General features: G+C 43.6%; 1 protein-coding gene across 1 annotated transcript in view; it reads left to right on the forward strand.

The window, feature by feature from the left end:
- LOC127567967 (interphotoreceptor matrix proteoglycan 1) overlaps nt 1-14,497 on the forward strand; it is a 228,691-nt gene that overhangs the window by 143,706 nt on the left and 70,488 nt on the right. Inside the window, exon 3 of the mRNA XM_052011209.1 lies at nt 9,614-9,686. Within this exon, the coding sequence (XP_051867169.1) occupies nt 9,614-9,686 (73 nt within the window). The remainder of the gene's footprint in view (nt 1-9,613; nt 9,687-14,497) is intronic.

Here is a 14,497-nt window from a genome sequence, read left to right on the forward strand (position 1 = left end):
TCTCGTTTAGGTATCTGGTTTTGGGCACTGGAATGGTGTGGCCCACCAACTGGAACCAACTGGATGTAATTAGAGCCTCAGGATGGGGCTGTTGGCCTAGGAGAGGACACTGACATTGGCGTACTAATCCTTCCAGTGGATTGGGAGATATTTGGGGAGATGATGTTGGTGGTATTCCTCCAGTGCCTTGAGATGTCAGCTGTAGGTAGTCTAGGTCTCAGAACCTTTTGGAGGGCAGAGATCACTGTGACCTGGATACTTCCTTCATAGACCAGGACATAGATGGCGATGGTACAATTTATGTTAGGCTATACATGGAGTACTCTGATCACCACACTACAGGAAAGATGTGATTGCAGTGGAGAGGATGCAGAGAAGAATCATCAGGATATTGCCTGTGTGGAATATTTCAGGAATGGGGAGAGACTGGATAGGCTGAGTTTGATTTCCTTGGAGCGGAGGAGGCTCAGGGGGAAATCTGATTGAGGTATAAAAAATTAAGAGGGGTATAGATAGGGGAGATAGCAGGAAATATTTCCCCATAGTAGAGGGGCCATAGGTTTAGGGTAAGGGGTAGCAGGTTTAGAGGGTGGTCGGAACCTGGAACACACTGCCTGAGGGACGGTGGATGCAAGTACTCTCAAGAAGTACTTTAAGAAGTATCTAGATAAGCACTTAAACCACCAAGGCGGAGAAGGCAGGTTAATGAGATTTGTATAGATAGATACATGGAGATGGTGGGCTGAAGGGCCTGTTTCTGTGTTATATGATTCTATGACTATGGATTTTGTGCCATGTTTGAGGTGTTGATCTTCAAACACCTTCCCCTCAATTGGTGCATTGTTGGCGATGGCGAATTTCCTCAGTAATGTCTGCCTTTGCCAAGAGGTGGTCTCCAAGATATAGGAAATGCCCATGTTTTTCAGGGTCTTGCTGTGTACACTTCCCAAGGGCAGTGGTATACTTTGCAGCATTGGTAGATACTTTGTCTTTGCTTCCCATCAGTTCTGAAGATTAGCTCCATTCTTGTGGGATGTTTGTTGAAGGTGAGGTTCCACATTGTCAAAGTCGACCCACACTTCTGGACAGAATCAGACAGCAGCAGGACCAAAGAACTTACGATAAATGCTTTATTAGCTTTCGCTAGCGGGAGTGAGAAAAATACAGAGACAGAGTAACCATGTAACTCTAACTCTATACCGAAACCCACTCAAAGAAGGCTCGGCTACAGCATATTTTTATACCCTTTTTCATGGGAACGCTAGATGAGAAACTACTCTTACACAGGCAATTGTTTACATAAAGTTTTGAACATAACAAGATATAGGTATAAAAACTACTTCTTCCCACTTGCACCTGCTACTTAAACTAGACATAACTAAATCACACCATAATGAAGTCATTCTTTACCTTGAAAATCCTTTCACAGTGAGAACCATACTAAAAAGCATGCTATTAACCTTTACACTGCCAGTCGTTAACCCTTTCCTTCCCAGCTATCTTTCACAACATTGTGGTGAGATAGATTGAGAGGGCAATGGTGCAGCCTTGTTTGACACCAGACTTCACAGAGATTGTTTACCCATTGGTTAGCATCATGGCTTGCAGGTCATCATGAAGCAGACGTAACCAGTAAGTAAATCCTTTTCAGGAATTTCTCTAAATCTACCCTGCCTCCCTCTGCTTCTTTTAAGGTGTTTCCTAAAACCTACCTATTTGACCAAGTGTTTGTTGACTTGTCCTATTATATGTGAATGTTGTTTAATAATCACTCTGTAGCACACTTTAAAGTTTTGGAGGTGCATTTTTGAAGTTCCCAAGCATGTTACAATGACCTAAATGAGATAGATGTACTCACGCTAGGAAATAAACTGACTCACTAATACTAAAGTCATGACAATATGAAGGCCTTCAGTACAGCTGTAAACCCTGATAAACCTGGAGAGGCCTGAGATTGCCAAGTCCCCTGGGCCAGATGGTATGTAACTCAGGACAGTGAAAGAACCATAGCAAAAATTTCCAAGGAACTTTGATAAAATTCTGCAGGATTTGAAGTAGGTAACCATAATAACTGCAAGAAATTATTACAAGTTTGCAGGTAAAAGCTATCTAATTAGACTAAGAGAGAATTCAATGTTCCAAATCAAAGAGTCCTTATGACAAGAAACAGGTAATACTTTGGAGATATTGGTATTTAAGAGGGTTTTAGACAGGTAATACTTTGGAGAGCTATAACTCTAGATTCTGAGAGTGTTGAGGAGAACTTCACAAAGGGTCAGTGCTAAAAACAATAAGGACAAAAACCTATTGGTCACATTTGCTGATGTCACTAAAATAGGGATAGTGATAGAAACAAAACTGTGTGCAATTCTGGTTGCCCCATTACAAGAAGGATATGAAGGCTTTGGAGAGGGTGCAGAAGAGGTTTATCGGGATGCTGCCTGGATTAGAGTGTATGAACTATAAGGAGAGGTTGGACAAGCTTGGGTAGTTTTCTCTGGGGCCGGCAGAGGCTGAGGGAGACTGATAGAAGTTTATAAAATTATCAGAGGCATAGATAGTCAGAATCTTTTCCCCAGTCAAATACTAGAGGGCATAGTTTTAAGGTGAGGGGGGAAAGTTTAAAGGAGGTGTGTGAGGCAAGTTTTTTTATTACAAAGAGAGTGCCTGAAACTGGCTGCCAGGGGTGATGGTGGAAACAGATAAGATATTGGTATTTAAGAGGGTTTTAGACAGGGACATGAATATGCAGGGAATGGAGGAATATGGATCACAGGCAGGCAGAAGAGATTTAGTTTAATTTGACACCGTGTTTGGCACAGACATGGTGGGCTGAAGGGCCTGTTCCTGTGCTGTTCTATGCTTTATGTAAGTAGTGACAAAGCTACCACCAAATTATGAGCAATAGGATTTAGATTAGGTCGACAATTTGTCAAATGGTAAATTAAATTTTACATTGCTAAATGTAAAGTGTGCCACATGGATGAATATGTATGAAAAATGATGCTGCTGTCCATGGGTACATTTCTAGGCATTGGCCTTTACAGTGTGGAAGGACGGTGAAGTGGTACATGGGAGTCAAAGCAGAAATGAATGACATCAATTGAGCAAACTCCCTCAGACTGGCCTAGGAGATAAAATATTGAGGAACTGAGGGATAGGATTCAAATGGGCAAATGGCTTTCTCTTGTCTTAACTATCCTTATGTTGTTTTAAAGTATGTAATATTGCTGTCTCTCAATCTATCTTTATATCTAAAAATAAGCTTATCCATCAGCTTTTGGCTTATTTTGCAGGACTGTACTGACTGAAGGGTTAAGTTATGTGGACTGATTGCAAAATCGGACTTGTGTTCTCCTGAGCAGTTGAGGATTAAGCAGTGACCTCTTTGAGAAGTTTAAGATGATTAAGGAATTTGTCAGGCTAGATATGGTGAAACCACTTCCTCTGGTACTGGAGTCCAGAATAGAGACTATTAAAGTCAAGGCATTCAGGAGCAATGCTAACAAGCACTTTCTCAGAGAAATGTGAAATTGTCTCCTTAAGCTTGCTGAGGCTGGCCCAATTGAAAATGTTAAGTCTGGGATTTAAACATGTTTCATTAGAAAAATCTGTTATGGGAGATGGAGCTACAATGGGATTAATGGAATGTCAATATAGATCAGTCTTGATCTAATGGAATGGTGGGACACCTCCCCTTTCTGTATTCCATTGTGATGCCTGGGTTGTGTGGGAGTATCTGCCAGGGGTGATCTCACAACCTTTCCCTGAATAGGAGGACCTGTCTGAACAACTTGTTTTACATGGCACGTAATCCATGTAACAATGTAACAATTCTTCTAATTTGTGTTGATGCAATAGGACACAATAAGTGGCCCATAATATTGTATCAGAGCTAACTCTTGCTGGAAAGGCTGCAAATCAATTTGCACCACTTTATTTTAGGTAAAAGTTTGTGCACTTGTCCAGACTGTGAATATTGTTCATCTCACATTATTATCGAGTTAAACAATGCCTTCAGTTTGGGTTTTGGCAGAAAACATTCATTTATCTTGCTGGCGTAAATGCAGTGCTTGTTGACAACAGAAGCTGACTTCATTAGTTCCTGTAATGGTTTTAGCAAGAGTTGATTGCACGTAAATAATCATGGTTCAGAAAGTAGGGCAGCCGTGTCTCCATGGAGCAGGAAGGCTCTTGTTTGCATTTTTACCTTTGATGCCTCGTTCTACATAATACCTGGTATTAGCATCAAGGACATTATAATTATACCCACTTCGAAATGAAATGAAAGAATGAACAATGTATTTTTAATAGAGAAATGCTTTCATTAAATTAATGCAATTTTAAAATGGCAATAATTTGAAAGATTAGAATCAGCATGTCATTTGGGGCATTTTTGTTGTTCTGACTCCATTCTGAACATGTGGATTTTTTTGTTTGTAGCATACAGAGTCCAGTGGTGTCTTAGTGCTGAAGTCAGACCTGTCCCTACAGTATCAAGTGCCATCCTTCTAGAGGGCTGCGTTGGCTCTGAAACAGTTTGAGATGTCCAGAGGATAACTACATGAAAATTTTTCTCCTTCGTTGTTTGCTCTGGCCAGCATGTCTCTTAAACACTGATCCACACTGGGGGTTAAAGTACAAGGATAAAAGTAGAAGGGAATTACTCTGCACTTTCCATGACCTCAGAGTATCATGTGATGCCTTCAGCCAATGGGGTATTGTTCAAGTGCTATCAGAGTTCTGAGGCAGGAAACATAGCAACCAAACTGTGAACAGCAAGATCTCATGAAGAGCAGTGAGATAATGACCAGAGTCAGTTTCAGTGAGGGGTAAAATTGTCTAGAACACAAGGGAGGACTTCCTGTTCTTCCTCTGGAACTTCTTGCATCCTCTCAGAGAATTAACAGAGCCTTAGTTTACCATTTGATGCAAAGAGAGCAGCCCCGACAGTGCAGTGCTCCCGCAATACTGCACGGTAGTGCAATCTAGATGTTGTGTTCATGTATCTGGAGCAAGTTTAAACCCACGGCCTTCTAACTCAAAGACAGGAGTACAGTTACCACACTTTGGATCACAGGTGTAAGAGATCTGGGCAGTAATCTTCAAACCTAACACTGAGTTTGTACCCAAAGCAGCAAATAAATCATTGATTGTCAGACTCAGGAACTTTCACCCTAGTCTTGTGAGATTTTTCTTGCCTTTTTTAGTAATCCAGCAGGTTCTCAGTCTGATCACTGAGTTCGTGGCTCTTGGGTTCCTCTTTTGATTAAGGAAACTGGCCAGGCATCACAAAATGTCTAACGCTGGTTTCTGTTCAATTGGGTGGTGTAGGGGAATCCTGAAAGTAGCCTCAGGACTGAGGGCTCAGGTGTGAGATGTGTTTCTGCCCCTGGTTGTGGGTGGTTCCTCTTTGTGGGTTACTCACGTGAAGGCAGGGTCAACCTGGGTTAGGTTGCCCCCACCTCCACACCACACCCCGTTTCCCTGGGGAAAGCCCGCAGCGATGTGGTTGACTCTCCGAAATGTCCAGCAAGCCTTTCATAACCACAATGTTAAAGCAGAAAAAGAATAAAACCAGACTGACCAGAAACAAAGCTCGGAATGGATCTGGCAGGTCAGACCTGGGCATCCATGGGGTACTGTGGACCAGAGGTGTCCGCCACCACCATCTGTAACCGTATGGTCCCCTCCATATCCCTCACACCAGCCAGCCAGGGCAACAACCCTGGTTCAATGAGGAGTGCAGTAGGGCATGCTGGGAGCAACACCAGGTGTACGTAAAAGTGAAGCGTCAACCTGGTGAAGTCGCAGCACAGGACCACAATTGTGCTGCACAGTGAATGTGGCATGCATTAGACATGAGCAACGGATGAGGTCACGGCTGCGCAGTCCTACCAGTTGTGAAAGGTGGTGAACAATGAACAGCTAACAGAAGGAAGAGCTTCCAAGAATGTCCCCAACCTCAGTGACGGCAGGACCCAGCATCTGGGTGCTGAAGACAAGGCTGAAGTACTTGCAACCACACGTTTGCAGAGGTGCCAAATGGATGATCCGTCCCAGTTTCCTCTTGAGATCCATCACAGATACCAGTTGCCAGCCAGTTTGATTCACTCCATGTGATATGAAGAAATGATGGAGAATACTAGATACAGCAAAGGCTATGGGACCAGACAACACCGTGGCTTTATATGAAGACCTATGCCCCAGAACTCAGTGTTCCTCTTGCCCAGCTGCTCCAGTGGTTACTATCAGACCCTGGCTACTTGACCCAAGCCTGCACGAGTCAGGTCTGTTTCAGGTCAGGCGTACATTCTGCCAAAACATTTGGGTTCAGGTCAAGTTGGGCCACACTGGCCCAGCTCAGTTTCTTATCCAGGTCAGGAGGATGCGCTTCGTATTACCGCGAGCGTCTCCTGTTCTTGACAACTGTGCATCAAGCTGAGATCAACTGTTGTGCATCAACTGTTGATCAAGAACAGAAGACACGTATGGAAGGTCTTTTCTTTCCTCTTTTCTGCAACATCAGTCGAGTCAAGTCAGCTTTCAAAAAATTATAAATACTTGGGCTCAACCCAGGTTCCCATTGGCCCTGGACAGATTGGGTTAGGTTGGGTCTGAATTTTATTCCCAGCCAGAGTTCCAGTTACAACACTGGCATCTATCCTACAATGAACGACACATTCAATCTGACTGGTTACCACCCAATCAACCTTCTCTCAAACACCATTGCAGTGATGGAAGTTGTCATCAACAGTGCTATCAAGAGGCAGTTACTCACCAATAACCTATTCACTGATGCTCAGTTTGGTTTTCACGAGAACCACTTGGCTTCAGACCACATCCACGATGTTGGTTCAAACACAGACCAAAGAACTGGATGCCAGAGGAGAGATCAGAGTGACTGCCTTTGACATCAAGGCAGCACTTGACTGAGTGTGGCATCAAGGAGCCCTGGTAAAACTAGTCAATGGGCATCAAAGGGAAAACACCCCGAAGGTTGGAATCGTACCTCACACAAAGGTTGTGGCTGTTGGAGCTCAGTCATCTCAGTCCCAGGACGTTACAGCAGGAGCTCCTCAGAGCAGTATCCTGGACCCAGCCATATTCAGCTGATTCATCAATGACCTTCCTTCCATCATAATGTTCGCTGATGATTGCACAGTGTGAAGTTCCATTTGCAGCTCCTCAGAGAATGAAGTGGCCCATGCCTGCGTGTAGTAAGACCTGGACAATATTCAGCATGGGTGATGACTGGCAAGTAATTTGACACAAGGAGTGCCAGGTAACGACCATCCCCAACAGGAGAGAATATAACCACATGCCCTTGACTTTCAGTGCCCTTGCCATCAACATCTTGGAGATCAGCATTGACCAGAAACTCACCCGGACCAGCCACATAAACAGGTCAGACACTAGGTATCCTAGCACCTCCTGATACCTGGAACACTGGTACAGATCAAATGCAATCCTTTCCTGATTGTGGGCAGTTCTGGTCACCCAGTTACAGGAAGGATGTCATTAAGCTGGAAAAGATACACAAAAGATTCATGAGGATGTTACTGGGACTGGAGGGCTTAAGTTATAAAGAGAGAATAGACAGGCTGGGACTTTTTTTCCTGGAATGTAGGAGGCTGAGGGGTGACTTTATAGAGGAATATAAAATCATGAGGAGCATAGATAAGGTGACTCCTGGGTTAGGGGAGTCTAAAACAAGAGGACATAGATTTAAAGTGAGAGGGGAAAGATTTAAAGGTGACCTGGGGGCAAGTTTTTCACACAGATGGTGGTCTGTATACAGAGATGAGGAAATTAACAATATTTAAAAGATATTTGAACAAGTACATGGATAGGAAAGGTTCAGAGGGATTTGGGCCGAACGCAGGCAAATCGTAGTAGTTCAGGTGGACAACTTGGTCGGCATGGACGAGTTGGGTCGAAGCACCTGTTTCCATTACTGTATTGCTCTTCGACTCCATAATGCTGGATGAAGGCTGCTTTCAGCAACGCTGAAGAAATTCGGCACCACTCGGGAGAAAGCAACCTCCTTAACTGGCACCACGTCCTAAACATTCATTCCCTGCACTACTGGTGCATCATGGCCACATCTCCAAAATGTGTTGCAATTACTCCTCCAAGCCAATCCGACAGCACCTCACAAACCCATGACCTCTACCGCCAAGAAGGACAAGGCAGCAGGCACATAGGAACACCACAAATGCAGGGTCCCTCCAAGTTGCACACCATCTTAACTTGCAAGTATATGTCGCCAATCCATTGTCGCTGGGTCTAAATCTTGGCACTCCTTGTCCAACAGCAATGCAGGGCTACCTTCACCAGCAGGACCGCAGCACTTCTAGAAGGTGGCTCACCACCACCTTCTCAAGGGCAATTAGGGATGGGCAATAAATGCTAGCCTTGTTGGCAACTCCCACATCCCAAAAAAACAAATTAAAAAATTAGGAGCAGTTGACAGTCTCAGTCACAGGTGATAAATAGGGTGAGGTTTTCCAAAGACAGCAGAATGCCTCGATGAGTCAAGAGGAGAGAAATCCATTAAAGCTTGAACAGCTGATGTTCCTTCTCCAATCTGACCACACAAAACAGAAGAGGCTGTTTACTTCTCCATCTCATCGGACAAACTTGGATTGTTTTCTCTGGAGCAGCAGAGGCTGAGGGAAGAACTGATAGAAGTTTATAAGAGAGACATTATTATGAGAGGCACAGACAGAGTAGACAGCAGGTATCTTTCTCCCAGGGTCAGAATGTCTAATACCAGAGGGCATGCATTTAAGGTGAGAGGGGCTAAGTTCAAAGGAGCTGTATGGGGCAAGTTTTTTACACAGAGAGTGGTGGGTGCCTGGAATGTGCTGCCAGGGGTGGTGGTGGAGGCATATATGTTAGTGGTGTTTAAGAGGCTCTTGGATAGGCACATGAATATTGCAGAGAATGGAGGGACGTGGACATTGTGTAGGTAGAAAGGATTCATTTAGTTAGGTGTTTAATTAGTTTTGCACAACATCATGAGCCGAAGGGCCTGTTCCTGTGCTGTACTGTTTTATGTTCTGTGTTCTATATTCTATTCCCACCGTGACCACAACCTTCCGCTCTTTTCCATCAGTTTACCTGTTGATTAGCCACCTTACAGCTGAATGGATATCACTGGCTTTGAATGGTGACACCAGGCCACATTTCTGCTGTGACCACACTTCCCGCCTCTTTACTCGTCCCAGCCTCTTCCCCTCATTTAACTGCTCCTGCATTGTATCTTATGACCTTTCCTTTCTCTCCTTTCTAGCCCCATACCCCTCCCACTCCCCCTGCCCCCCAAAACACACCCACAACACTGCATTTGTTAACCTCTTCACTTTCACTTCCCACAAATCGTCACCAACATGTGTTAACCCTTCCTCCTCAACACCACGAACCAAAGCCATGAGCAGGTGCAGCAGCAGTGTGACTGTTTTACATTTTAAAGGGGGATACAGGTTTTAAGAACATACATTCAGAGCGTCAGAAATAGAAGCAGGTCCCCTTGCACCTGGTCTGCCATCATTGCTGATCTTTTAGCTCTGTTTTTCTGGACTAAGCTCAGATCCCTTGATTCCCTCAGTATCCAAAAGTATCAGTCAATCTTGGTCCTGAATATACTCACAGCCTGAACTTCCACAGCTCCCCTGATCAGCGTGAGGTGCAAGTGTTCTGCTGTGCTGGGGTGAGGTAGAAACACGTAGACAATAGGAGCAGGAGTAGGCCACTCGGCCCCTCAAACCATCATTCAGTATGATCTGGGCTCCAACTAGATGTAGGACCTGGTATGGATTCCCGATAAATTAACTGTCCCATGATCTGGCTGACATACCACAGAGCTATAACACCACTGAAGGGCCTGGGGAACTGCCACAGAGAACGGTGGATGACAGATTGATGAAAGGACCATTCCTTTGCTAGGGATCCGAGGACACCTTGAACACAGTGAGGCTCAACGTCTGTCCAAACTACTCTCAATAAAGTGTCTGCTCGGTTATTTATAGTCCTCACTTTTGTCATTTTCTGTGGTGTTTTTGTTTTAAATTTTGAGTCCTTTTATTGTGAGACAGCAGCTAGAACAAAAATATGTGTTTCACTGAAGTTAGTGAATCCATCACAGAACAAAACAGGCAAGTACCACGTTAATGTCACATATAGTGCCTTCTCCGAATCTTTTCACCATCAGTAGAATGTATAATGTTTTGCATCAAGTCATGTTTTAAGTTAATTTAATACAAACAGCGAAACATAGTGCTCATTAATCTTCTGATATATTATTACAAGTGAATTCCCTCTCATCTGATTATGACTATGTCCCTCCAGGAAATGGAGAAATAAATTAGCCAGCATTCTACATCCTAGGTTTGAGCCCCCACAGTACAAGAAATGTACTACCAGGGACGAACTCCCTCTGCGTTTGACAGCCTGAGGACAGAATGAGTGATAGGTTTTAGACGTGATTATGGGCAATATCACAGAAAGGAAAAGACCACACAGCTGGAGTAACATGAGCATCAATACAGATTCATTCCAGCCACTTGTAGCCTCCTGAGCATGTCAAAATACCAGATAAAAATTCAAGCATTTTGGGAAGACAAATGGGGGTAGGATATTCACAGTGAACGGTAGGGCCCTGGAGAATGTTATGAAACAGAGGGCCCTAGGGGTACAAGTACATGGTCCCCTGAAAGTGGTACCACAGGCAGACAGGGTGGTGAAGAAGGCTTATGGCACCCCGGCCTTCATCAGTCAGGGCATTGAGTATAGAAGTTGGGATGTTATGTTGCAGTTATACAAGATGTTGGTGAGGCCGCATTTGGAATATAGTGTTCAGTTTTGGTCACCCTGCTATAGGAAAGATGCCATTAAGCTGGAAAGAGTGCAGAGGAGCTTTACAAGGATGTTGCCAGGACTCGAGGGACTGAGTTATGGAGAGAGGTTGAGCAGGTTGGGACGTTTTTCATTGGAGCTTAGGAAAATGATGGGTGATCTTATGGAGGTATATAAAATCATGAAGATAGGGTGAATGCACTGTCTTTTACCCAGGGTTGGGGAATCAAAACCAGAGGTTTAGGTTGAGACAGGAGAGATTTAATAGGAACCTGAGAGGCAACTTTTTCACCCAGAAGGTGGTCTGTATAAGGAATGAGCAGCCAGAGGAAGTGGTTGAGTCAGGTACATTAATAACATTTAGAAGGTACTTGGACAGGTACACAGATAGGAAAGGTTTAGAGGGATAAGAGCCAAATGTGGGCAAATGGGACTAGCTTAGATGTGAACTTTGGTCTGCATGGTCCACTTGGGCCAAAGGGCCTGTTTCCATGCTGTATGACTCTTCGACTCTAAAATTCAAGCTGATTGTGAGAAAAATATCTCAGTCTTCTCAGACACTCCCCAATAATAGCCTCATTCGAACTCTGCCCACTCCCTTGAAATCAATATGGCAGGCTATATCCAAGAGCCTTCTCATTAGGTGGAGCAGGCCTCAGCTGGTGACTAGGCCACAGCTGGCGGATCCTCAGACCTTGTCCCTGGAAAACCCTGGTAGCCTCTTCCCAAATGGTTGCTGCCAAATGGCTTTGAACTATTTTAATGCATCTGATAACCAAAGACATTTTTTTTAATTCAAATTTTCTCAAATAATTAGAATAAATAAAACACTCAAAGTTGTAATTTTACCATCGAACACTTTAAAGGACTAGAAATTAATTAAATATTAAGATATAGTAAAAATAATTGTTCCATTTACCTAAAATGATCTTTATACTCAGGGATGTGGTCCCATTCAAGTGAATTGGATCATACTATGTACATGAGCCATGGCTGGCACATAGCAGAGGATGAGTCCAGGCCCTCTGTGCAGTCTATCTGCACTGAGTATAACACCAGATGAATGAATCCCTGCTCCAATCCCTCTGAGCATTTGCTGAAACGTCTTAGCATTTTGCTTAAAGGACTCGAACCTCCACATAAAAACATTCACTGTGAGGTTTTTCATTCTCAGGGGTAAACCATGACATCCACCTCAGCCCAACATATCTTGTGAGATCACAAAACTTCTTTCTGCATTCTCGGTACTGCAGGGATTCTTGGGAGGAGATCACTGCTATAGGAGACCTTCTAGAGAAGGCTGAGGGAATTCTCCCCCCAGTTCCTCCTGTCGTGTACTGACTAATCAGGGTTTGCATGTCGCTCTGAGTGATTATGGGAACTACCTCCCTCTTTCCTCCATGGCTGCCATGTGGAATGTGCCTCTAAGAGCAGAGTGTTTGGTGAGGTACTATTGGGAACTGTGTTCTGTTGGGACCTGTGTTGGGTTTTAGGATCTGTTTTGGCCACAGACCTTTGTGACGATATTTCACACTGAACTTTGCAGATCTGATTCGGTGTTGGGGCTAAATGCAGGCATGCGTTAACCCACCAAAAAACAAGAACAGTTGAATTTCTAGGCATTAAAGTGGAGGCCACACTCCAATCAAAGGGAATGAATACTTGCAATGCTCGGCAGTCAGGGGGCATCTGTGGAGAGAGGAACAATTCACATTTCAGATCAAAGATCTATCATCAGAACTGATTCCTGATTCTGACAAACGTTCTCTGACCTGCAATGTTAACTCTGTTTCTCTCACCACAGATGCTGCCTAACCTGCTGAGTGTTTCCAACATTTTCTGTTGTTGTTTCAGATATCCAATGTCTGCAGCTTTTTGATTTTCAGTATTATATCTAGTTGTATACATTCATCATATTGTAGATATAATTTCTGAAGAAGCTATCTGAGCTACTTCATTGATGGATATTGTGACAGCAGGCTTATGAATGGTAGCCTTGAAAAATTTGGAAGGATGAATTGGTTTGATATTTAATTCAGTTGGCTGTTCATTTCTCTTTGGTTCTTTACAATTTGCTTACATTTTACCAATAATATATTACAAAACTCAAGAATTTCATGAACTAATCACAATAATCTGATTTAAACATGTGGAAGTGTGATTGGCAGATGAATAGTAGATACAACTTATTTACTTACAAAGAGAACTGTTTCCCTTCCTCCTCCCAAGGGATGTATGTGGATAAAGATGATGAAGTATGGACAAGAGTTATGCTTTCTTTTTTTAGTTTATACTTCCTGGGAGCCTAGTTTAATGTTGTTAGGCTTTCCTTCTTTGTAAGGCCTGGCTCTCTTCTCCCCTCATTTGGAATAAGATGGTGTCTTGCCCTCTAGAACTGAACTTGGATTGTTGCCATTATTGCTGACACCAATTTGGTACCATTACATCTAACAGATTATTTTGTCATAGAGTTATAAAGCAGGAAACAGGCCCTTCGGCCCAATTTGTCCATGCCGACCCAAGGTGCCTACCTGAGCTGGTCCCATTTGCCTGCATTTGACCCGCATCCCTCTAAGCCTTTCCTATCCATGTACCTGTCTAACCGTCTTTCAAACATGGTATTTGTATCCCCCTCTATCACCTCCTCTGGCAGCTTTTACCACATGCTCACCACCCTCTGAGTAAAGAATTGCCCCATCAGTCCCCTATAAATCTTCCCCTTCGCATAAACCTATGCCCTCTAGTTTTAGACTCCCCTACCCTGAGAAAAAGACTGTGACCATCCACCTTATCTATGCCCCTCATGATTTTATGTACCTCTCGTCCTCCTTCACTCAGGGAAAACAGTCCCAGCCTATCCAAGTCTCTCCTTATAACTCAATCCATCCAGTCCCGGCAACAACCTTGTCCATTGCAAGTTTAGAATTGTTCATTTTATTTTTATGTTATGTTGAAAGATCATTTATATTTGAATGTAATGTGACTTTTCAGCATGAAAGGAGGCTACTTGACTTCATGTCAGCTCCACACAAGAGTAATCCAGTCATCCTGTTCTCCCAAGCTCTCCCCATCGCTCTGAAAATTCCTTTCAGACCATTGTCTAGCTTCTTCCCCTCCGCCATCAGATTTCTGAATGGTCCATGAACCCATGAACACTACCTCATTATTCCTCTTTTGCACTATTTATTTATTTTTGTAACTTATAGTAATTTTTATGTCTTTATGTCATGCACTGTACTGCTGCCGCAAAACAACAAATTTCACGACATATGTCAGGGATAATAAACCTGATTCTGTTTCTGATTCTGATTCTCCCTTTGAACGTTAAGCTGAATCTTCCTTCTCTATTATTGCACACCCCACGACTCGTTGGGTAAAAAGATTTTCCTCACATTATTCTAGGCTGCCTGGTTTCTCCTGTCAATGGGAACAGTTTCTCCATCTACTCTGTCTGTACTTTCATGTTTTTAAATACCTCTGTCAAATCCCCTCACAACCTTTTCTGTTTCAAGGAGAATGACAGCAGCTTCTTCAGACCACCCACATAGTTGAAGATCCCCCATCGCTGGAGTCATTTTGGTAACCCTCTTCTGCACCCTCTCCAAAGCCTTCACAGCTTTCCTACAGTGCAGTGTCC

Source organism: Pristis pectinata, chromosome 3 (genome assembly GCF_009764475.1).
Source record: "Pristis pectinata isolate sPriPec2 chromosome 3, sPriPec2.1.pri, whole genome shotgun sequence".
In the NCBI taxonomy this organism is placed as follows: domain Eukaryota; kingdom Metazoa; phylum Chordata; class Chondrichthyes; order Rhinopristiformes; family Pristidae; genus Pristis; species Pristis pectinata.